Below are 24,742 nucleotides of genomic sequence, written 5' to 3'. Positions count from 1 at the left end.
ATAATATAGAGTACTGTAGTTCACTTTTTTATTTGCAGCTTGCATTTGCCATATGAAATTATGTCTAAGAACTTCAGAGTTCCCCAGCAATATGTTCCATGTGGCATTACTCTTATGTGTCCTGAACTGAAGTGCTTTCTAAGCGATTAGCCTCTGCAACACAGGGTCAGTACTTTGCATTCAGAGCTCACCATTAGCTAATTATGATGCGCATGCTAGGAAGGGCATATCCTCTTACACTAGCAAGTACTGCTTTAAAGTGGAGAACAATACATTGTCGCTTTCCAGCCGTTTATTGTTGCTGTATCCAAGTGGCTGTGGATAAATGCTTCTCCCCTTTACAGACCCGTGAAATGGTACGGAACTGAAAGCGATATCGGGTAAAAGGTCTTGCTTCATAGAATATTGAACATAAGATTCGTATTAACAACGGTTCTACGTGCGCCGTAAACAAATTCGCATATTTTTTTATATAAGCAGAGACACATTGAGACGTTCCCAAGCCAACCGTTGCCACTGTCAATAGATAAACGTGAGTAACCAACTTTTCAATCTAGTTTCTTTTTAAATATTCTATTTTATATTGTTCTTCAATAATATAATAATGTAGTTTACGTATTATTATAAAACATTATGTGGGTATTTATAAAATAAACTCTTTCAAGTTTGTCGTAATATTCCATGGCAGTCAACTAAGATAGTCTACTAAGATACTGCGTTTCTAAACGAATTATTTGTTCAACAGGTAGCTTCTGGAACGTTGGTTCTGCGGTGTGAACACGTCTGCACCAGCATGAGGCTACGTAAGGGCATTTTTTGACACTTGAATCAATGCAAAAGAAATAAATTGCTGTAGGTTACGGCGGTGTATAGGCTATACAAAATCATGTCGACAAAAGAGGCTTACTGTGCTGCGTATTATTATGCGTATTCCACTCATTATTAATCCTTATAATCCTTATTTAACAGTTATTAATTATCACCTTTACAGCTGGAGTCTCTGTTCCCTCTACACCTGTCTCCTTCATCCGCGCCACCCCCATTCAACGTCAACGCTACATGGTCACACCCCTCGCTTTACCCGTAATCTGTCCGGCTACTGTCCCACTCTCGGTCAACCAGGTGCGTGCGGCGTTGCAGCTATCAGCTGGCTCCTTATTTCACAAGAGTGGGGTGGTGAGCACGCCTGGCCTTTAATCATTGGGTTAATTATTTGTCAGTTAAGTGAAATACTAGGGGAGAATGGGGACAGCTGCAACACTTTTTGCATTTCTCTCGATTACTCAGACCCTACTATTTGGATTAGACCAATGTTAGTCAGATACTGAGCAGAAGTTTTGTCTTTTTCAAATTTACTGTCAAGCCCCCCCCCCCCCCTCCCCTCCCCTTTCCCTCTGTCTCTCACCAAAGATCAGCTTGTACTTAAAGGTGAAATTGTCCTGCAGAACCCTGTTACTTATGCATTTGTTGCTTTGCAAATACTTAACAAGCCAATACTGTTAATTAACTTTGCTCTATTGCTCTGCCTTGCACTGTTGCTTCACAGAACACAGAATGTAGTTGCTAATCACCTGTTACTTGCATCATTCATCACCACCTGTTACAATTCTCAAAATAAACTTAAGGTGTAGCAACAGAATTAATATTTTAAGTTATTTTAACAATGACCAAAGCCTGCACTTCTTTCCTAGGTAACAGTAATTATTCAGTCCACTTTGCCAGCTGTGCCGGTCACATATGGTCACACAGCATGTGAATGTAGACTTGCTTTGATTATTTGCTATGTAATGTTGAAAAAGTATTTTTTCAAAAATGAAATTTGGGGATAACTTGGGACCCCGGGTATAAACCAGAGAACCAAGTGTAAAATCACAATCTGTTAAATCATAATTGTGATTTAATATATTTTTTATGTACAGTTTGAGGTGGGAAAAGTCAACTCATCAATACATAAAAAGATACATATGACAAGGTTGCCATACAAACTTTTCTTCTTACCACACTTTATGCACGGTCAGTGTGGGCCTCGACTGGACCCGTTGCGTCCTCCTCTACGCCGCAGACAAACAGCCAGTCTGGAGACACCCGCAGTGCATCACTACAACCACCAGAGGGCAGTGGTCATGCAGCAAAAAGAGTACTACAGGTGCGAAGAGGAGAAAATTCCTATAAAGATAATCCCCTAATTTCTGTTATTTGCTTACCCATTTTTCTGCCCTGTAGGGCACGAGTCTCTGGTTTTAATCTCAAGAACTATTTATTCTATTATCCTGAAGCCTACACTACAAGGGACATTATCAAGGTTTTTGTCGTCCAAGACAAAAAAAAAAAAAACTTTTTTTTCTGCTGGGTCTCTGGGATAACTTTTCATTGACATGTAAAATGCACATTTTATATAATTTTGCAAGTCTGAGTCAAATTCATCATTAAATATTTGGGGTAAATAATTCAGGGGTACAAGGACCAAATGCATTTTGGGGTCATACACTTTCAAATATTGCGATTGATTTTGTTCTAATTTTATAATCTTTGTAGGTTTCACCAGGCATGGCAGAGGCCATTCTATGGTTCTCGGGCAGAGAAAGAGGAATGCAGGTAAAGCAGATGCGACTACGCCTTACTCACTGCATCATTGTTTTCCTTCAAAGGATAAAGGGATCCTTCATCTCCAGCTGATCTGCATTGGAAAAATTGGGTAAGGGGAGGCACTTAATGAACCACGTGTTTTCCCTAGGAAGGAGGTGCGGGAAATACTGAAAAAGCAGATGGGAGAGAAGTGGGAAGCTCGTAAGCGGCAACTGGTCAATAAAACGCAAGAGCTGGAGAATCTGCGGGAGGCAGACCACCGAGCGCTTTCCAAACAGCGGGAAGAGATGTCCTCCAGGGCCAAAGAGATGAGGCAGTACCGAGATGAGAACAAGAGGGTAAGGGTTTAATGCAGAGCAATACAACACACACGTACTGCATTCTGACTGCCCCGTATCACATGCTGCTACAAATATGGCTTTATTGGTAATTGCACAGTTACTGACAAATTTAACAGGGCTACATTGGTGCATTTTAGGAGGGGGGGTGGGGGGGTGGGATAAAGGACATTTTCCTCCTTATTCTTACACTTCAAACAGTCACTTGCACTTAAATCACTGCCTACACCTGTGAAGGGAGCACTGCCTCTGAGGCCGAGTCAGTGACTGTTCTGCATTATCACAAGCCGTACAGAACACTACAAGAGACCCTGTCACAGGAGGGGTGCAGCTCTCACTGGTAACCATGGAGCATCATGTCACCCTACCCCCACAGGAAACGGCCACCCTGCATCCCTGTGTTGCGTACTCACAGCCATAGTTGGCTAAGGACATAGCCTACACAGGGACTAGCAATATGTAGGCTCAGCCTGAGATCAAAGCCATTTCCCATGCCTACTCAGGCACTCGGGGAGTCACATCAGCATGTTTTGCTAATCTCTTCCTTTCTTTACCTTCTACCTCTCCAGCTGATGGAGCAGTGCTGGAGGGACAAGGCAGTCAGCCGGTCTCTGGAGATGCTGAGAGATAGGGAACTCCTTCAGTACAACCCTCTAAACTGGAGCTGCACCCTTAAATAATACAGCCACACCCCCAACACTGGGCCATCCCACATCTCACACCCAATCATGAAAGGGAAATAGGCTGATAGATATAATGCACCAGTACAACAAAGATTTTGAAAAATTTATGAGGAAAGAGATCTGATACAAATAAAACCAGAACTATGATAAAGTTTCTTTTTTAATAATGATAATAATGTAAAGAAGTGCAATTTTCCTGACGTATGTGTACAGGTTACGTAAAGCACCACAGCAGGCCAAGAAAGATGCAGGTGGTTTTCACATTGTCAATAATTTACAGGTATAGCTAATGGCATAATTACAAAGACCTGGCCACAGGTAGAGCGCAGCTCACAGACAGACACGGCCAGAGGAGTGCGTCTTAAAGGAGCGGACGGATGAAAGGCGCACATGCACACACACGCAGGCACGCACACACACGTGCACACACACACACGCACGTGAGCACGCACGCACGCACACACACGGGCGCACACCCACGCACACACGCAGGCACGCACAGGCACGCACACACACGGGCGCACACGCACGCACACACGTACGCGCACACACACGCACATGCATACACACAGGCACGCCGCACACGCACAGCTCAGTGAGGTAAGTGACTAGTGAGGTAAAATACATTGGGCACATCTTCGCTTAACTGTGTAATCCTCATAGATTGCCAGTTGAGCGTGGACGAAAATGAACTAGATTTAGTGAGCTGCAATTACTGATAAACATGGACAATATGGAAAAATGTCATCGTTGCTACTGACAGACAGGCCGACAAAAGAGAGAGGTGGGAAGATGGCAGTTTAAATCCATGCTGCTGGAAAATAATGACTGAAAAGCCCTTTCACTAACCGCACACATCCACTAAACAGCAGACAATTCATTTAGAATGTAAAAGTGGGAAATTTCTCACTGAACACAAGACAGGGTGACCTTAGAGAGAACAATATACCATATGACAGTTTGCACATGGGCCTACTGTACAGAAGCAGTGTACAATTGCAAAGATATGTCTGGGGAAAATAAAAACTCTTAAACTTTATACACAATTAAAACATGATGGCTACAAAATAAATAAGAAATAAATAACCCCTTCAGTGCAGGTGGGGCACACGTCTTTCAACTACATGAAGACCGATGCACACACGACAAGCTCATATCATATTCTCTCGCACACACACACACCCGCACACACACACACGCATTTACACGCACGCACAATATTGCTGCTGTCCGTAGGTATTATGGGTGGCAAAGCTGTAGAGACTGTGCATTAAAAATCCTGCCTGAAAATGTAAAAAAAAAACGGAAATGACAGGAAATCCACACCATTCTGTGTTCCTCGTGAGGCTACAACACAGCGCCCTTATACAGTACATCTCATGCATTCAGCAATTCCTCTGTGAAACGCACAAAAAAAGAGAACAACAGAAGCGTCGTGTTTTCTGTCCCCTCATGCCTTCCTGCTAAATTCTGCGTGCTGACAGCTGCCACAGGTGAGATTCCCCACAATCCACTGCAGAGAATTCAAGGCGTGGCAGAAGTCGGGACACTCCTTAGTGATTCAGCGCCTTCTGCCCGTTTCCCCCTACCTCCCAAAATAAAATCCTAAATTTGAAATAGGATGGAGAGGATTGTGTGCGGCTGGGGGGGGGGGGGGGGTGGCAGGAGAAGGGATGATGGGGGTCTGAGTCCTGAGGTTTCAAGCACAATTTCTTTGTCGGGGGGTAGGGGGATGATTTTTCAGCATTTTTGGAGTACTCCCTCACCTCTAGTGCAATGCATAATTACAACAAATGATGAAAGCCCAGTGTCACCCCATCACTGGGGCTGCCCAGTCCCTCTGCTTCTGCAGAAGGGTGAGTGACCACGCCCTCTCCAGGTGAGGGCTTGTTACAGTCCACCTCTCACACCCATTCCAGTGTATCTGTTCCCTGCCTTTTCCCAATGCCATTCGCTCCCTTTCCCAAAACTCCCCACATTCTCTGCACTCCTCCTCCCCACCCCACCTCTGATTCCCCGGCCCCCGATAGGCTAGCGTCCCCGCAGAAATCCGTCCAGCATGCGGTCCCCTTTCTCCGACAGCCAGTATCCGGCCATGGCGGCCACGCCCCCGATGAAGATGGCGGTAAAGACCATGTCCCCCTTGGCAGCCAGCGTGGCCAGGGCGCAGATCACCACGCCGAAGAACATCTGCTGCAGAACCAGCACCTCATCATCCGTCATGTCCTCAAAAAGGCCTTTCTCTGGGCCCGCTGTTGGGGGGGGGGAGGGAGGGGGGAGAGGGGGAGCAAGGGGGAGTGAGAGAGGGGGGAGAGGGAGAGAGAGAGGGGAGAACAGGAGAGGGGAGAGAGAGAGGGGAGAACAGGAGAGGGGAGAGAGAGAGGGATAAGGAGAACGGGTAAAGAAAGAGAGACCGGTCCAAATGAGAGCTCAACCTCATGCTAGTCACTGTGTGCCATACAGCAGAGGAGTCTGTGCTCAGCTCAGGTGTAGAGCTCTACAGTATATGCTGTGTGTGAGTGTGTTGCAGTGCCCGTTTCACTCACAAGGGGGCAGGTTCTCTACGCAGATGCTGTCCTTGCGCTGGTACCCCTCCGCACACTCACAGCGGAAGGACCCCTCCTCATTAACACAGACCTCATTCAGACCAGGACATGCAATCGCTCGCTCAGTGCACTCATCCACATCTGAGAGAGAGAGAGAGAGGGTCATCACCACCACAGAGTAAACCGCTCTTCTCTTTCTGACACTCTGAAAAAAAAACCACAGCTCAGATTCATATGATATTATATGCTTAAAATAAATGAGCTAACGGTCCAGGGAAATGTCTAAAGGCAACTATGCACCAACAACCCCTGGACAACTTGGTGAGGAGATGTAATTAATCAGTGATTACTACAAAACCTTATCACCCTCATTGTGTACTCCATGATGAAACTGCATCTGACTGACTGTCAAAATGGCCTCACTGAGAGCTTAAGCTTCTGGAGGGCATAAACCAGGATGTGGTTCAGGATTTTCCTGCACTCACAGTATGAATGAGTGACATTTGATGCTACTCTGCCTGCTACTCAACATGTGCTCATGAACGCTCCCACTAGACAAAACAATACAAAACTAGATGCCTGTAGATATGCCACACTAACCTGTTTTTCTTGTTTTCATCATTAGGCAAGACAGCACTGGACTATTGTGAATTCATACATAAGCACCCAGTCACTTAGCACAGTACCCTGTTATACATTACAACTCTTTGACAGAGCCACAATATGCTTATAAATATTTTAGTGGAATCTGATGAGGTCTCTACATTATTACAGAAGTCTTTTCATTGCTTCACGTGATGAGTTTGTAGTAACATATCGTACTACGGCTCTGTGAACAGAGCAGTGGGGATGCCGTTTCCATGGTAAAAGAGAAGCACAGGGAGACGTCAGACTCACCCAGGCACTTGGCTCCTGTCAGTCTGTAGCCACGGGAACACTTCTTGCAACGGGCTGGACCACTGCCCATGCAGCCCACGCAGGCCTGGTCACAGCCTGGGGCAGAAAGACTTCCATCAGGACACATCCTCCACTCCCCTAACCTTAACCCCACGCCCACCCGCAGCCCCAACCCTAGCCCTACCCCTAAACGCAACCCCAATCCCAACCCCACCTCCAGTCCCACTCCCCAACCCCAACCCCACCCCCAACCTCAGCACCACTCCTCAGCCCCAACCCCACCCCTCTGCCCTCAGTTAATAGAAAAGCTACCCCACCTCTGCATTCGTAGGAGCCATCTGTGTTAAAGCAGTATGTGTTGGAGGGACATCGAGCCAGTTCTGTACCACACTCATCGATGTCTGAAAGGCAAGAGAAAGTGTTAATCTACTGATAGGTATACAGAAGCGCAGGAAGGGGAAAGCTGGAGAGTGCTGACAGCCCTGACTCACCCACACACTTGTGGTCATGAAGAGACCAGCCTGGCTTGCAGTCCAGGCATTTGTAGTCCTCTGGCCCGGAGCACTTCTTACAGGCATGGTAGCATGCTGAATACACACAGGCACACAGAACAGAAGACAGGCCTTTTAAAAGGCATGTCTTAAACAACGGGAAAATCTTGAGAGGTCATAAAGATGAAAAGGTTGAGATGTGTGGTCTGGTCAAATACAGAGGAGGCCTTGGTGTCCCTGATGAGATCTGTGTGTGACTGGCAGTTGAGTAGGTGACTAGTACCTGATTATACCTGTGTGCGACTGGTGCCCAAGGACAGATACTTGAGTGTATTTTAGCAGGAGCAGGGGAATTTCTTGTGAATGGTCATGAAGCAGACTCTTAAATGCAATCAGTACCTGAACAGGAAGGCTGCGTGTGATTGGAGGTCTTTTCTCTATAGTAGCCATGTGCACAGTCCTGGCACAGCTGGCCAGAGTAGCCTGGGTCACAGACGCATTCTCCGCCCCCCAGGCGTGTCCCCTCCCCCTCACAACGCCCCAGACCACCACACACCCCACCAGGCCCCACAGGACACTCTGCAGGAAAAAAAAATAAGCAGCAAACGGTTAGAGCCTCAAGGCTGACAATGTGCGTGTGCCCATGCACGTGTGTGTGTGCATGTGTGTGTGTGTGTGTGTGAGAAGGTCATGAGAGAGGTCTGTACCAGCACAATCAGGTCCAAATCTCCCTGGTGGACAACACAGCCTGAGTTCATCAATGCATAACCACTCAAACAAATCTGGTGCCTCTTCCTGTCTGCAAGAAAAACACAAACCCACAAGCTTACAAACAGAAGTAAGAATACATATGACAAAATTCCCAAAGTAGTTAATGGAAAAGGTATGATGTATGTATCACCCTAGCTCCGCTAACTCACCATTGTGATACACGTAAGAAAAAAGGATGTGGCCAGAAATTCATAATTTTCAGATTTCAGAGCTCCACTTATCCTAACAGGCATTTTAATTGTACACAACGCATGCACCCAACAGCAAACAAATTCCTGGTCCCTGCTGGGTAACAGTCATTGACAGCGTGTCAGAAACAGCCACCAACGTACCTGTGGAACCACCATGTCTCCACCTGGTCCTCGATCTGCTCCAGTAGTCTGTTGCAATCAAAGTCTGAGCTCTCACATGCCGACTCCACAATCTCCAGCAGCCGGGTCTCACTGAAGATGGAGAAGCACAGAGAGTAAGAAACATACGGGTGACAGGCACCAACGCCTGCTTCATACAGCACTTACAGTGTGTCCTAACCCACATACAGACTGACACCACCAGCACATGGCCTACTTTCCACAGCAGCTTTCAGCTTCAGCTGGTCACCCAACAGGGACCTGCCAGAAAAAGCCTCTAGAACACTATTCCTACACCTTCAGCTGCTACAACTTTTTGTGTTGTTTGTTTTGATACGATGCACTGTAATTCAAACCGCCTTCACCATACAGAAGTAATGATTATTTAATATTAAATACAGATAGATATATTTCTCTTGAAATTATTGAGATTCTGATGCTCTCACACAATGGTTGGATGACATTTGTAATATGGAGTATCTAGACCAGGGCTGCCCAACCCTGTTCCTGGAAATCTACCAGGATTTCACTAAAACACTAACAAAGCACACCTCTTTCAACAGCTAGAAATCTCATTGAGCTTCAAATTAGTAGAATCAGGTGTGGCAAATTTGGGTTAAATGAAAAACCTACAGGACGGTAGATCCCCAGGAACAGGGCTGGGAAGCCCTGATCAACACCAGCAGCAGGTGAGTGTATGTTGCACGTTCAGAGTTAAAACACATTTGGAAAGTCCACCCACCTGCGTGCATATTTGGCCAGTTTCTCCTCCTCCCATGCCGTGTTCCCACCCCCAAAGTTCTTATTGGCCGTTCGTTCCAGACCCTGAAACACAGATATCTCACTGTTCACGCTGTTGGAGATAAAGTAAAGAAGAGCAAGAGAGATATGTGCAATAACACAAATGCAGGCCAGCGAATGTAAAGATACCTTCATGAAGTTCTCTGTGAGTTTGCGACAGGCTTGGCAGGGGGCGGTCTTTACACGCACCACAGAGAGCACTGAGCACAGTACTACAGCCAGTAGGAGGGGCCTTGGTGACCACATCACTTCTGTGCAGACATTGAAAGAGAGAGAAAGGGAGTGATATTGATGTGTGAGTGATGTCAAGCCTCTCTGAAGGGAGCAGGAAGCAGTTTGCAATGCAACCATGAGTCTTGTAAAACACATGGGCTAAAACAGATCTATATCCATGCAGTGCTGCACCAGGAACAAAGATGTAGTCATTTCCTCATGTCTGAATGAAGTCCACAGTCATTCTTTTTCATGAACGTTGTTTTTTCCTTTCAAATGTCCAACTGATTAAACTGTGTTTAATTTTCAAACTCACCAGCTTGTTTTCAGATAAATTATTTCCATTTAATAGCGGTTTAAAATTGTAAAACTGGCAGAACCAATAGGAGAGTATGCTTACTGTCCGGTCCAGATAATGCAAGAGTGTAGGTACTCCAGGGAATTGAGGGGGTAGGGTTGCCAGTATAATCAGCTGTTCCACTGACCTCCCCCCAACTATTGTGGAAAATTGTGGGCAGATATTTTGTTTGAAAAAATGGGAATTACATGTTTGTTTGTTTTTCTGAGTAAAACTATTAGTAATATCATATCAGCAATCATAACTATGCCGCGGTCAGCAAATTACTTTGTGTAGCGGGCGTAAATGACATAGTAAGATCAGTCAATGTAGCTGGCTAGCTAAGTGTCATTTCTTCTGACACAGCTATTCTGGGCAGTTATGCACAGCTATCACTATCAGGGACTCACACAATTAAAGACTTAAGTTACAGAAAGCAGTCTCAAAACGCATCCAAACTGCGTAGCTTCAAAGTACTTAAAATATTATACGCAGAAAACACGAAGCTAAAATGAAAGAAAAGGGGCTGGCTAACAACATCATCATATCTAGATAGCTATATAGCTAGCTAGTCAAGGCAGATAACGTTCACTTGCTAATCAAACAGATAGCTACACATCTATCTAGCTAGGCTGCCACATTGGGTATCCATTCAACAATACTAATCTGGCAAACACGTTTATTTTTTGCATTGCTTACGGTGACAAAACAACTTCACCTGCAAACGTTAATTCGGTTAGCTAGCTACCAACAGTGGTCGAAACGGTATGTAGCAAGGTAGGCTGTTGGCTAGAGCTAGCTATACATTCTATTGGACTAGCTAGCTAAATAGACTAGCAAACAAGCGGATACCGTTATGATAGACCAATAGACAATGCAACCTGTCGTGATTTTGCTGCTGAAGCCTACCTTTTGCTTCGTTTGGGCAGTAAATGTTTTGATTATTTACGTTGATGGACGGCGGGAGGTGCTCAGAAACCCTGCTCCGTTATCATTCAGGCACCATCGAATGCCTTCGCTGGCCCGGCGCAGCTAAATCAACGGCCACACTTGGCTGCTATAATTCTAGGTGCTTCTGTCCTGTCCGCAGCACCAGCCCAAGGGATCCCGCCCCATTCTACAGGGACACAACATCTCCACCAATCACAACCCACCAAGTACCCAAAGAAAGGAGGGGTTTATATTGCGCATGTACAGAAAGCATTTACACGCACCTCAGAGACACTCAACTTTATTGCTGTGCTGCTACGTATTGACAGCAAAATAGCAAACAGTTAATTAAATAAAAAACAAAACAGTATCTTCACAAACTTTATACATCTCTTAAATACACAACACACATTTCCTTCAATAGCTTTTTTTCTGTAGTTCATAATTTGTGCTACACACAATATGCACATAAATATACAGATCAAATCTTTCAAACAATGAACAATGAGGCCTGAACATCTTTAAAAAGAAAGGCCTTCACATATTTTACACATAGAATTTACAAAACAGATCTTAAGGTAAAAATGTCAAGCAAAATTACCTGCCATGGTACTGACTCAACTGAATGTCAGAGTAGTTTGGGCCCTTTTGTATAAATGCAGAATCCTTCTTGAATGTACAACTAATATACAATGCCACAAAAGTGGTATCACACTGAAATTCATGAGGTAAAAACAGGCTTCCAGTGTTTGCACTAACTCTGACACAAATAAGACTGGAATAATCCTTTATCAGTCACTCACACTCATGCCTGAGCAACAAGGAACAGTTGGAGTGCCTGTCTTTGTTGATATATGTGGATCGGGTAAGCCTCCTAACCCACTCAGTGCTCATTCTTCTCTTGCCGCTCACATGTAGTGACGACCCCCACCCCTCCCCCTACACCCAGGCCACATTTCCAGACTTGGGGCTGGAGCTGGGGCTGGATGGCGGTGGTGTGTGGCATGGCTGTAGGGGCACAGTCTCCCACAGGTCCTCCACCCCTGCAGCAGCACTGCCCGGGGAGAACCCCGGTAGCCGGAAACCCCCTGAGCTCCCGAAACCCCGGAGCCCCACTGCCAGCGCCCGCGAGGCCGCCCGTAACCCCCCCGCCCGGCGCCGCCGACTGGGCCCCCCGCGGGCCACCGCCAGCTCGGTCAGGAAGCCCAGGCTCTGAGAGGGAAGGCTGAAGAGCGGCAGGCCCCTGAAGAGCTCGGGCAGTGGCTGCCCGTTCCCCAGGGGGAGGGGGGGAAGAGACTCAAACTGCGCCAGGACAAAGCGCTCCCCAGCGCGGCCCTGCAGGTAGTCCGCCAGAACGCAGCTCAGCGACGCGCTGAAGACGTCGGCGTAAGGGGAGCAGTGGGAGCTGAACTCCTCCTGTTCTTCACTGTCTTTCCCGTTTCCACAGATCCCATCCCTGTCCCTGCCCCAACGCCCCCACTCCTCCGCCCTCTCCAGTGCCGCGCGTGTCAGGATCAGAACCACTTTGCCCCCGTGCCGCTGCAGCCGGTCCAGCCGGGAGTGCAGCCAGGGCACGGGCCCCAGTATGCTCAGCTCCCCCCGGCTCCACAGGTCCAGAGACACGCTGAAGCCCAGAGCCGACAGGGAAGAGCCCAGCCTGCACACCAGCCCGGGGAGGGCCTGGTCCGGGTCTGGGGGGTACAGCAGCACAACTTGCCCACCCCCAACTGCACCTGAGACAGGAAAAAAAAGCATGAGTGGGCATGGAGGAAGAAAGAGGGGAGGAGAGTAGGATGGAGAAAGGAGAGGGGAGAAAGGAAATACATGGGGGTGGATGGGGCGGGGGGGGGGGGTACACACGGACAGAAAGGCAAATAAAACAACTCACCCCTTATGTCCTCATCTTTGAAACACTTCCACACCCAACCTGTAAGAGAGTTGAGCTCAGCACTGGTATTGTTGTATTAAATGTAAGTATTGAAAATGTATTTGTTGTTAGCCATAATTGCTCAAACAATTCCTGAAATATTCATTTCTCAATTGAAAAAGTCTGCATTGTGCTATTCCCAACCATGACATAACAGAAATGCAGGAAATGTCTAAATCTCATTTTGCACATTAGAGGCATAACAGAGAGACAAAGAGAAAACAGAGGTCCTCCAGGCTAACAGACCCACCCTTACTGACTTGTGAACATTTGCTGATGTTCTGGTGGTTTGGGGACGTTCTGGTAATATGAGGCAAGAGTAACATGTGCTTTGAAAGTGGTTGTATGCTAAAAATGTTTAAGCGAATTTAGTGCAATCTGTATTCCCCTATATAATACTTCATTTGCCGTCAAATTCAAATTTATATGCCCTTTCAAACTCAGCTTTGGACTATCTGTCACCACCATGAGAGCAAGCAGGTGCAGATATGATAGGAGGAGTATATTTATCATACTGTATTCTCAAAAAATTGATGGTACAGGCAAAACTGGTTTGTTTCAATAAATAAGCAGTGTGTGTGTGTGTGTGTGTGTGTGTGTGTGTGTATGTCGGTCTGTGTGTGTGTTAATACAGACCTTTAAGACTGCTCTGCAGCAGGTAGGCGCCCAGGATCGCCAGACAGAGTATCAGCACACTGACCAGAATTGTCAGGCTCCAGTGACCTTTTGGAGCTGAACCTTAACAGTTTATACAACGGAGTAAAGTTTTTATAGAGAACAAAACTATTGTCATGAGAGGGTTAACATGGGAAAATCAGCAGGATTTCCAAATATGAAATTGTCTTCACTAAAGGTTTTGTTTGACACAACATTTAGACTGGTAGAAACCTCATCACCAACACTACAGAAACAGAAAGGTTTAGCATGGATATGGATGAGATTATTAGGAACAACACCACAAAAATAAAGTGTTTTGCATAGCCACTATTTGACTATGACAGGTTGGATTCTACATCATTTTCAAGGGTAAAACACTTAATACAATGTGAACTTTGTATGGTAATGAACCATACAGATGAGGTTACAAATACGTACAATGCATGCTTGAGAAATGGTTCAGAAGATATTCTAGCTTCAATTCACAAAGAAAGATTACAGTTATTAACATTGATTAGGTCTTGTGTCTGTTATCATATTTCCTTTTCACTGATAGCCTTTTCTAAAAATATAATATTTTTTCAAATGATAAGTTAAAGATTGTGTATGCTTTTCAAGTCAGCTGTGACATTTTATGTCTTAAAGAATAAGCTACCCATATCAATGTATAACATCACTGTACAAGCCACTTGAATTTACATGCAGTGCATGTATTTGCATAAAACCACAACTGCATCATACCAGCCATAATAAAGCTGGAATTTTGCCAGAAACTTAAGTAAATATTTAAAACATGGCTCATCGCGCACAAGTACTATCTGGGTCAAATGAAAACATGCACTGAAAATGAAATAATATAAAAACATATACCTGCAAAGGGACACAAAGGGCCCAGCTCACTGCTCATTCCTTGCACCTTTCCCTGTGCACAGAGACAGATAATTACCTTGGAGATCAGCCACTCATTATCTGTACATGAGTAAAGGGAAAATGATAAAGAAAAAGAGTGTCATACCAGTACACACAGCGAAGGATGAGGATCCGTATTGCCAAATTCTCCTTTTATCTGTATGGATTGAGAAGCAGTTAATGCAACCCTAACAATGTTCAGACATTGCTTTTCCCCAACAGTCCAATACATTTTTTCCACCCTTTTTCCCCAAATTTGTGTGACGCTAGCGCCAGATGTGCATGGTCCAGCAGGGCTCCTGGCCACAGTCAAAACAGGCACGGTCCGAATTCTACACCAGTCTAGTATTTCATACCAAGGACAATCAGTCCACTAGAACAGTGTCTTTACTGGATGAGCCACCCAGCAGCCCAGGCCAAATAAACTGAAAGAATATCACACATCAGTTGAAATTTCAAATGCAAAATCCACCCCTGAAATGATAAGATCGTAATTACCGTACCTGTAGGTAACAAAATAATAAAGTGCAGCTTTTTATGGCCAAAGGCCAAAAACAGCAGACTACAACAAAGCCGTTGGTATTTTGTATTCCACCAGCAGTTTGGTGGTTTAAAAAGCCTGAGATGTCAGTGTGGTGCACATACCCAGTGCCCTTGACTGTTCACTTGCCAGTCTGTCAGTATGCGGTCCTGCAGTCGCAGCCTGGAGCCCTCGACCTCTCCGCACCCCTGCCCGGCCCCTCCCTTTCCCATTCTGCACAGCCACAGTTCAGCTTCAACCCTGCAGGGGGCACTCAGGGTCCAGGACAGGACCGTGTCATTGCCGTTTGTCGGCACGGGATCCACGGACACTGATACGTTGTCCCACATGTTCTTGAGGAACTCTAGCAGAGGGAGGAGGAATTACATTGCATTCATAAAATTCACAAAAATGTTCCTATATCAGAATAAAAAGTACCACAATACAGCATATTCTTTTGCACAGAGAATGAACAATAATCCCATAAACAAATATACAGCTAATAAACAGTTTTCTTAAATGGCTTTCAGCTTTTTAACTTTTTAACTTTTTAACTCAGTTTGAAGGCCATTACGGTCTTATCCAATAAATAATCTGTAATCCATTCTGCAGTCGCTCAAACAAATCGACAGATTTGACCTTAGAGAGTTTGGGAATGGAAAGCAGTTATTGCCTGTGAGGCCACAGTTTTCTTTCTCTGTTCTATGGTTGAAAACATGTCCATACTGTCCAACATTACCTGTGTAGTTCACAAAGGGACAGCTGTTCACACGCAGCGCATTATCTTTTATCCACCACACCTGACACAAGAACAGAGAGAGAGAAGAAGAGAGAGAAGGGTAGAGGGAACAGAGAGGCGGTGAAGCAGTGGGAGAGAGAGAGAGGAAAAGAAACAGACAGGGACCGGGGAAAGAGGTACATTATCGTCACTCACACACCCATCCAGCTGTGGCCTCTGAAGATGAGAGAAAGTGAGAATACATTGACATAAATTGTGAACATTAAACACAAGACTGCTAGACTGGCAGGACTTTGACAGGGAAGGAACTCAAATACATGTGTTGAAGCTGGTCGTATGGTATGTTCGAAACAGCAGCTCTCTGGGGCTATTGACTAATTAGAATTTGTAAATACTCGTGTCAGATTGGCCACAGAAAGTAAACCCAGTCTATCAAGGTTACCCATCTGAAACCAGGTGGTTTGACGCTTCACCACGGAATCTGTGCAAGTCATAACCAATTTAAATTGTGTCTCTTACTTCTGAGGACCATGGGGGCCATACTGTATGCTCACTGGTAAAATGTGCCAGATTCAGCTTGAGCTTAAAGCTAGAAACGAAAAATAGCGCCTTGACATTTCACATTGATGCAATGTCTTTCCATTACTGAGCTTTTGACTAATGAGGCCATACTACCTGAAAGCACAGGCAGGGAGTGACAGAGTGCAGCGGAATCATAATCTTCTTGCTTGTTGAGTTCTACACACCAAAAACAAAACATAAAAGTAAACTATATGAAGACTTCAATATCACATTGAGATTAAGATTGAGATTATACATTGTACATTCTAAATAGTTTATATAAATATGAAATGCACAGAAATCATTCTTCTAAAATAAGAAGTTGAAACAGCTGTCATGACAGGTTGAAAACTGACCAATTGTTGGTATCTGCAGTCTCCCCTCTCTGCATATATCTGACACAATCCCATTGGGAAAGAGTAGTTCATGTCCTCCTCATCCAATTGCAGTGTGGCCACACCCTTCTCTCGGTCAATGACAGTGAGCAGTCTGGGCACTGTCAGACATACCCATCAGTTGTAAATAAAGAAATAATGTCTTCATAAATCTACACTCTGAAGCATAATGATACAGGACTACATAAAACAGGTGCAGCACTGCATGCAGTTGTAATCACTTACCATTACATTCATTCACAATTCTCTTTAGGGCTCGGGAACACACTGGGGAGGGGAGAGAGAGCACTTCAGTCCAGGTTTAAAAAAAAAAAAAAACCCTGACTACATTCTAACTCCATTCCACATTCTTCATTTAAAACAATGCATTTCACATTCATAACACATGGAATGGTATGCAACCTTAATTCTTAACATTCATAAACAGTCCTTTTTCCCATCCCTATTTCATGCATGGCCCTCAAAGTGATGCTAATGACATCACAGACTAACTGATGATGATGCCCAGACAGTCTTGAAGGCTGTTAAGCAGCACAGTAACTGACCTCAATGGGACCAGTGGAAGTCGGACACATGAAATTTTAACCAGTAAAAATTAAAATAGGTATGGCAGCATATTCAAAAGGAGCAATTTCATTATTTAATTCATTTTTAATACATGTATCTAGTTTTCACATTGCAATAAACATAAAGAGTCACAGGAGATCCAGTGGTCCTTGGCTTGTACCAAGAGCACAAGTACGGATGCACCGTCAATGTCCTGCACTCGCATTAAAGTTGGCATTTCCACTAAGCTACCAAACTTGGTTAGAAATGAACATTTAAATAGGGCATTGGATAATCCAGGAGATTGAATAAGGCTGCTCAAAATACTAGCTGGGTTATAATAACTGGGTATTTCAGATACAAAATTGTCCATATTTGGCAGTATCAGGAGATGGACTGTGTACTGTGTGTGTTGCATGTGTGGTAGAGGGGTATAGGTTTACCATCGTTTTCAGCGGGCAGCGTGACGTTCTCATGGGTGGATTTGGCAGTAACAAACACAGGACTTCCAAACAACAACTTATCAGATACCACCAGTGACAGCCACATCTGTAGGAGACACACATCACAGGGAAAAGGGTAGGGCAAAGGGTTGGCCTGTAGGCTTGTGTTATAAGAACAAAAACAAATATACGATGGAGTATTGTTTAATTTACTCACAACAAAATTATAATTTATCTTGCAGATACATTTTTTTCAGTAACTTTTTTCCACAAATTGTAAATAAAGAAACACAGACACACACACAAACAGACACACATACACAAACAACCATCTCATTACCCCAGACTTATGGTCCTCCATGGCACGAGGGGGCAGTGTGAACTTTAGTGTCTTGCACTCATTTAAAAAGCTTGGGACAGTGTAACACACATTTATTGAGGCTTCTGCAACACACAATAGAAAGAGACAGACAAATGGAAAACACAATGACTTTCAAACAGACTGGTGGGCTATAGACCAATACAGAGAACAGTAAGACTACTTGGAACGGCTGCTATATGAAACAGTTGCTCTTTTTCCATCAGACCTGTCTGGCTGGGGAGCATATGCTCGCCACTTCCCCATTCCTCCTCTCGCTCTTTGCTTTCTTCATCCACCTGGTAACCTGACAGCTCCTGGTCATCATAGAGTGCTTTCACACAGGACATACAAAAAGCACACTTCACACACTGATTACTGGCTGTACAACAAACAACTTTTACATAATAAAAGACAGTAGATTACCTGTGACAGTGAGGTAAATACGGATCTGTATGCAAGGCCTGCAGTCACTGCCCCTACTGCAGCACAGCAATGCCTTGAGGTCCAGTCTACTGACATCCACATCTGAGTCATGTCCAAACAGGTCCTCAGCTAGAGATGCGCAACAGACACAGAGACAGGGCATCATCTGAACAGCTGACACACAGAGAGCCTCATCAACAGACAAAGCACACAGCATGTACTGCAGACACAGAAAAACAAACTCACCATGTGTACCACAGAGAAACAACAACAAAAACAGATTAAGTACTTGGTGAACCCAAGGTACATTCTATTTCTGTTCAATTCCCGGTGCATAAACTCCCATATTTGTGTGCCATAAGCACCCAAAACACTGCACACCCTCTAAAAAATCCCACTCACCTTCCACTCTGCAGTCTGTGAGGCCCTAAAGAAAAAGAATTTACAGTTTTACTCTCCACACTATAGACTTCCAGACACACACACACACACACACACACACACACTACAATACAGCTGTGAAGCCCCTGGCTAAGCTGAGGTAAGTTGGTGTTTCCATGCACTTTTTATTCATTGCAGTTCAGTTTTACTGTAACCACAATGTTAATACCTTACATCACAATCAACACTGCCACCAACACCAAGGTCTACACTCTTCCTCCATCTCACAAGTCTTCCTTCATGAAAGACCATATTCCTTAAGTATAACTGTAACAGACTGGGACATTTTTGATTCACCTATGCATTAAAGGGGTACTAGGGAGCCTATGCATCTAAGACTTAAAAGAGACAAAGGGCTGTTTCACTATTTAGCAACAAGCACTTTCTAAGCTTCAATGCTCCGCTGCCTTCCCGGTCACACCACAAGGAGTCTGTAACCTTGGGAACAGACCACCACCATGGAAATTCTACACAAGCCATGGGATTGAGTGTCATGCTCTGCTGGGGCCATGAATAAGATATGAGCACTAAACCTCTGCCTTTCCAGTGTCTTCGGGTATAGTGAGGCCCCATTTAATTTCTCTGGTTCTCTCTAGGGTTTTTTTTAGGTAGCTCTTGAGGTCATTTCTGCAAGGAGGCACAAATTCTGCAGAATGGTTTCACGTTCTTTATTTTTTATTTATATTTTCGCCATATAATTTTTTAAATTCTCTTAAAAATGGGCTTGTATGGCTGCTGGATGGCTCATGCTGTTAGAGGAAGGCACTCCTATTGTGTGGATAAGCCCCACGGTTGGGTATGGAATCTGGACTCAGTCAGTGCAGACTGTTGCTGGTAGCCCCACAAGACAATACGATCAGCTCGAGAGTTGCCTAGCGACGGGGGGTTTCAGTCGGCCAGGTGCACCAATGACCCCTCCCCACCGATTGGCCGCCAGCTGTTAAGCTGCACATGAAGTGTCTTCCTTTGAGCCTGACTGGTGAAGAGCAGTGTGATAAGAAACATCATCTGATAGCACAAGCATCAGAGGAGACCGTAAGCTTCCAAGTGCTCTCCCAGATCAAAAGCAGAGGTTGCAGCAAATCCATCATATCCATACACACACACGTCCATGCAGAAAAATAAATACACACAAGAATGTTTGTACCTGTAGTAAATACACATAGGCATAAACACATGCAAATACATGGCAGCTCCCATGTGAGAATGCAAGTAAAGCAGTCTGAAAAGCAGCACAATCGCCAGAGAGAGACAAGTGGACATTTTTTTTCAACCAAACGAATGAGGAATTGCTCTGCTGAATACAGAAAAGTACAAAGTTTTCTGTGTTACAGTTTACATCAACAGTTCAAAAGACTTCTGTGTTCTGTGTTTTGTGACAGCACAGCAGTTTGCTCTTTCTCAACTTTCAGAGATATGCAAACATGTATTCAGAATATTATTACAGAATATTATAGTATATTTTACAGTGTATTCTCTGATATACTGTAAAATATGCTATAATATTCTGTAATATTACTCCAATGTTTGTTACAGTACATTTTGAAAAAACCTAGATTATTATTCTTATTCTCCCGGGCAGAAAAATTATTTCTAAACACTGAAACTTTAAGGTTAGGTTGTTCAATGTAAAACTAGATCCCGATTCTCTGCCATTTAATGTACTCTAAGGACATTTCATGTGACATCTCACTGCCGAACTTCTTAAAATTGTTATTTCTCAAAGATACAAACATACAAACAAACAAACAAAAACGGCTCCTCTCCAACTCTGTCTCCAGGTAAATGCAATGATTATTGTCTGGCAAACTCAACTTTGCCTACTCTACAATAATGCTCCTATAGCAAATTCTATATCTAACAACCAAGAAAACTGATCATATATCACTCATCTCAGTTTTTACCAACATACACTGCAATTTATGCAATTTGTTCAATTATTTGTGTAATCATGTTTCTTACAGTACCAACATTGCACTTATTCTGCACAGTTGTATACAATCCAACTAGATTCTTAAAATCTAAAGAAACGTGTTACCTTGTCCTTCCTAAATTTACATTGACTAAAAGTTAGCATGACTTCTGATGACAAGACCCCCAAATTATGGAATTACTTGCCACACCATATTTTTTGCGGTTGTCTCCACAATGCAAAATAAATCACCAGTATAACACATACAGTAGAAATGGTATCTTATAATACCATGTAATTTATTCGGAAATTTCCATTTTTACTTACCCAAATAATTATTGTACGTAGAGTACGTTTCTAAAATGCATTCTGGGAATCGCTGTATGATCCTTCGTTAAAAAACTAAATCAAACGTGAAATAACAAAGTCGCAAAATAATCATTTTCCACTTAATGAATGCTCTAATCCAAGGTGGTTTCACCCATCATTCAGGTATAATGCATTGATTTACGTTTAAATTCATGGTGAATAATGTGCTCAATGGTAGAATAGCAGTGCTCTGTTGGATATTTGACCTTCTGTCATATAAAACTATATTTAAAAAAAAACAGTGATAAATATCCAAAGGTTTATGCTGACTTTACCTGTGCACAGGTAAGTTGAGGATTCTGGTCATACTCAATCTTTTGCAGGACCACAGCCGTAGCACACAGGCTGAATGATAGGAGCACCCCACCAAGCTTCAGCAGGTGAGCCATGGACCCCTCCACCTGTGGAACACACTTTTCCATCCTCCCCGCAGTCAGCACTGCTGCACCTTCCACAGCAGTGCTTGTGTGACTGCCCCGACAGGTCGTTTAGGTGGTGCAGGTGATGATTTAGCTGCTCTCATTCCTGCTCATTCCCAAGGTCTCAAACTCCATTCTCAGTCCAGGTTATCTGCAGGTTCCGGATTTGTTTCCATTCGTCTACCGTCCTCAGTACATTCCACTGTCAGCTGACAGCTTCGGACAAACTGACCACTGCTGAGTTGTGGTGCTATTCACAGATTCAGGCAAGAGCTGGCCAGACTCCAAAATCCTGAAATGAGACACCACTAAAAGGAACTGTGCCCACAACTCTGGGGTTACCTGCTAGAGAGAGACAAAAAGGAGAGAAGGAGAGAGATAAGAATGAAGAACTAAAGAAAGTTAACAAATGGGATAAAATTGGGCTGTGATAAATAAATTGATACATTTAAAAATGCTGGGGAGACTGTGTAGTGCAGTCCGTAGGATAGGACTCAACCCATTTGCTAAGCCCCCTGTGCTGGGTGTTCAGTTCCCAACCATGGCACTAGCAGTGTTCTTACCTCTCTGTAACCCTCTCTGCTTTCCTCTTGTCTGAGTAAAATGAAAAATTCATATGGAGGGCAGACTGCCCACACTCCCTGAAAACGTAAGAAAACTTATGCCTACCTATTGACCTGTTACTTCAAACAAATTTGGGCCAAAGCTGTGAACTCACTTGTCACTGATATTAGCTCAGCAGTGGGAGCAAAAAAGATTTGCTTTGTACAATAACTGAGTGGAAAAGTGTTAAGTCCACTGTAACCACATGAGCCAATACATTAGGTTCTTGAGTTAGGAAAACATGACAGTGTGCTGATACCAACTAACTGCGACTACTGCATCACTTACTAAACAAGACCAGGTCAAAACCTAGTATATGGCTGGACTGGCCGACCAATGGTGTAATTTCATAACTTGGCCGACCGATGGTGTAACTTCATCACTCAATGACTCAGTCACAGACTTTCACATTTATAGGGCTGGCCCCTGTTGCGGTCCAGCCAAAAAGGAAAACTCAAATCTAATAGTTGATTCTCCCAATATATTGCCTGTATTTCCTAAAACATAGCCAGGCACTAAAGCCTTGACTGACACGTCCAAATTGATATGATATAATCTAGCCCAACAGGAACCTGAAAAACATGAGTGGGTTTGTTTAAGTTTACAGCCAAATGCATGATGACAATTACAGCCAAACGCATGGTGGCAGTTAGGATAAATTTGTTCTTATGAACCCTAAATTTAGGAAGCTTGATGATTTACATCTCTTCACCTCACTGATCTTTTTTGAAAGGTGTAAAGTTGGTAAAACTGAACAGATTTCACACATATGATAGCAGAGCATGTTAGGAGGACTGCTGTTTGAGCTATTGTATAGCCATGTGACATAACTCACATAACTCTCTCTTTCTCAACAATGGCATGGGCATTAGGCCTCGGGCCTGGTTCAGCCTTCCACAATGACAGAATGAATAAAAACAAGACATGAAACTAACATATGTCAGCCTTCTGCAGTAAATAAATAAGACAACATCCATATTTCACGGCTATTGAGGAGCACATCAGATTAAGCTCAGGCTTAGATGGAGGGGGAGGGGGAGCAGCACTAATAGCCAGATCACACCCAAGTCTTGTCGTTATTGTACATATACTGTGCAAATATGCTGCATGAACAAAGGAATCGGCCCAGGCTCTTTATTGACTGCCGTGACTGACACACACAGTCACGTGTGATCTTTATGATCTCTCACAGAGACACATGCTGAATTAGCCACAGGTGAAGCAGTGGAGCGTGGCAGTTTGGACAGGAGCCAGTGAACATGAAAAAAATAACATCTCTTCAGGGAACAGCACACGGTAAAAATAACCGCTCCTATGAGAAACTACCCCAACAGAAAACTGTAAGCAAACTATGGGAAACTACCCCAACAGAAAACTGTAAGTAAGCACACACACACACACACACACACAATCTTCATTAATCCTCTTCATTAAAGAAATCGAACTACAGTTGGAAACGAGTGACCTTCTCCTTTCCTTGAGGAAATCATGATTTCCTCAAGAAGAGACGTTACAAATGTGTTTGAGGTGACCACATGTCTTTGATGTTTTCTTTTGTACGGTGACTTTAATTAAAAAAAGCAGAAGTTACTGCTTCTGGCTTACTTATCAACTTCTGTGTGCACTGCGTATTGCACACTGCGGGGTTGATTCTGGACAGGTGCTCCTTCCATTTAAAAGTAGGCTACGCGTCTTAGTTTTTAGAATACAAGTCAAACATCCTTGAGCAAAAGTGTGGAATAAACCACAGCCACCCATTGACACAAAAAATACTGTATAACCAAATGGAAAACTGCCTCCCACTAAATACGAAAGAAAACAGCGCGATGAAGTATATAGAAAATCCACAGACAGCTCCCGGTAACCTACCCGCTTAAACATTTCATTTTGCAATCGACATATGATTTCCTTCTATTTACAGTAAGCATTGTTATGTAAAATGTAGCCTACTTTTGGAGGTTATCCGCTCAACTTTTTACTCACCTGTATATGGACTGTAAGAATATTCCACACAAAAAAACGTGAAATATGCAGCCTATTTATAATATAGGGAAATATCGAAACAGAAACACATAATATACCATTTATATATGTGCGCACACACGCACACACAAAGACAATGTAATTAAAGCTATCATCCTATGGTATCACAACTAAAGTTACCTAGAATAAAAAAGCGCAGTACTTCTTGGTTGTACTGGAATCTTGAAAGTAAAAAAATACTCTTCCTTGTGCATAGTCTGCCTGCGGTTTCTGGGTCCAAATGTCGACCAAACCGCAAACGGACAGACACGCCTCCTCTACTTAAAAAAAAAGTGCTCCAGGAGAGAGGGAAGAAAGAGTAACCGAAGGAATAAATATTGACGCTCTACTCGACGGCTAACAAAACATTATATGCCAATGTCTTGTTTTTTGTCGTCTTTTTAGTGAAAATGTTATGAGTTTCAAACAACACAAACATGAGAGGGCGGAGTGATCGATGTTAGATGTGTGGAAAAGAGTGGTAAATTATGTATAGGATGCAACCTAGACTTCTGTCAGCATTGAGCCCAGTTTCAAACATCAGTCCTCAAC

At 43.8% G+C, this 24,742-nt stretch overlaps 3 protein-coding genes across 13 annotated transcripts; 1 reads left to right on the top strand and 2 right to left on the bottom strand.

The window, feature by feature from the left end:
* Positions 1-100: 100 nt before the first annotated feature.
* LOC135234120 (uncharacterized) lies at positions 101-3,733 on the top strand. 7 transcript variants are annotated; one of them, XM_064298354.1, is made up of 8 exons: positions 101-356; positions 481-532; positions 746-803; positions 992-1,176; positions 2,019-2,146; positions 2,536-2,595; positions 2,735-2,924; positions 3,494-3,733. In XM_064298354.1, exons 3-8 carry the CDS (start codon positions 794-796, stop codon positions 3,602-3,604), a joined length of 684 nt encoding a protein of 227 aa, XP_064154424.1. In that variant the 5' UTR covers positions 101-356; positions 481-532; positions 746-793; the 3' UTR covers positions 3,605-3,733. The 7 variants fall into 7 exon arrangements, with proteins under 7 accessions (XP_064154424.1, XP_064154422.1, XP_064154421.1 ...); XM_064298352.1 differs by having other exon boundaries at positions 478-532; XM_064298351.1 differs by having other exon boundaries at positions 101-380.
* A 16-nt stretch (positions 3,734-3,749) lies between these two features.
* LOC135234118 (protein disulfide isomerase Creld1) lies at positions 3,750-11,105 on the bottom strand. 3 transcript variants are annotated; one of them, XM_064298347.1, is made up of 12 exons: positions 10,923-11,105; positions 10,077-10,171; positions 9,593-9,711; positions 9,405-9,487; positions 8,645-8,755; positions 8,249-8,340; positions 7,941-8,120; positions 7,542-7,637; positions 7,368-7,451; positions 7,051-7,146; positions 6,154-6,294; positions 3,750-5,859 (listed from the first exon to the last, which is right to left on the bottom strand). In XM_064298347.1, coding segments are annotated over exons 2-12 (1,224 nt in total). In that variant the 5' UTR covers positions 10,078-10,171; positions 10,923-11,105; the 3' UTR covers positions 3,750-5,638. The 3 variants fall into 3 exon arrangements, with proteins under 3 accessions (XP_064154417.1, XP_064154419.1, XP_064154418.1); XM_064298349.1 differs by lacking the exon at positions 10,077-10,171 and having other exon boundaries at positions 9,593-9,714; XM_064298348.1 differs by lacking the exon at positions 10,077-10,171.
* A 123-nt stretch (positions 11,106-11,228) lies between these two features.
* wu:fl23c11 (interleukin-17 receptor C) lies at positions 11,229-24,431 on the bottom strand. 3 transcript variants are annotated; one of them, XM_064298342.1, is made up of 17 exons: positions 24,152-24,431; positions 21,422-21,910; positions 18,827-18,851; positions 18,425-18,553; positions 18,228-18,332; positions 17,981-18,084; positions 17,641-17,746; positions 16,877-16,918; positions 16,613-16,752; positions 16,371-16,433; positions 15,696-15,756; positions 15,082-15,320; positions 14,543-14,593; positions 14,398-14,449; positions 13,507-13,608; positions 12,832-12,870; positions 11,229-12,676 (listed from the first exon to the last, which is right to left on the bottom strand). In XM_064298342.1, the coding sequence occupies exons 2-17, from the start codon at positions 21,566-21,568 to the stop codon at positions 11,883-11,885; spliced, it is 2,199 nt and encodes a 732-aa protein (XP_064154412.1). In that variant the 5' UTR covers positions 21,569-21,910; positions 24,152-24,431; the 3' UTR covers positions 11,229-11,882. The 3 variants fall into 3 exon arrangements, with proteins under 3 accessions (XP_064154412.1, XP_064154413.1, XP_064154414.1); XM_064298343.1 differs by having other exon boundaries at positions 21,422-21,907; XM_064298344.1 differs by having other exon boundaries at positions 24,332-24,418.
* Positions 24,432-24,742: the final 311 nt, after the last annotated feature.

The sequence above is a fragment of the Anguilla rostrata genome, chromosome 11 (genome assembly GCF_018555375.3).
Source record: "Anguilla rostrata isolate EN2019 chromosome 11, ASM1855537v3, whole genome shotgun sequence".
Lineage (NCBI taxonomy): Eukaryota > Metazoa > Chordata > Actinopteri > Anguilliformes > Anguillidae > Anguilla > Anguilla rostrata.
This window is presented reverse-complemented; position numbering and strand designations above follow the sequence as displayed.

Excerpts from the sequence above, each read along its gene's own strand:
- LOC135234120 (XM_064298354.1), top strand. Across the intron at positions 1,177-2,018 it reads TATTTCACAAGAGTGGGGTG|TGTGGGCCTCGACTGGACCC; the intron begins GTGAGCACGCCT and ends ATGCACGGTCAG. Across the intron at positions 2,147-2,535 it reads CAGCAAAAAGAGTACTACAG|GTTTCACCAGGCATGGCAGA; the intron begins GTGCGAAGAGGA and ends TAATCTTTGTAG.
- LOC135234118 (XM_064298347.1), bottom strand. Across the intron at positions 6,295-7,050 it reads GACAGGAGCCAAGTGCCTGG|ATGTGGATGAGTGCACTGAG; the intron begins GTGAGTCTGACG and ends TCTCTCTCTCAG. Across the intron at positions 5,860-6,153 it reads CGTAGAGAACCTGCCCCCTT|CGGGCCCAGAGAAAGGCCTT; the intron begins GTGAGTGAAACG and ends CCCCCCCAACAG.
- wu:fl23c11 (XM_064298342.1), bottom strand. The coding sequence starts at position 21,568 with ATGGAAAAGTGTGTTCCACAGGTGGAGGGGTCCATGGCTCACCTGCTG. Across the intron at positions 18,333-18,424 it reads TATTTACCTCACTGTCACAG|CACTCTATGATGACCAGGAG; the intron begins GTAATCTACTGT and ends CCTGTGTGAAAG. Across the intron at positions 17,747-17,980 it reads TGGAGGACCATAAGTCTGGG|ATGTGGCTGTCACTGGTGGT; the intron begins GTAATGAGATGG and ends TGTCTCCTACAG.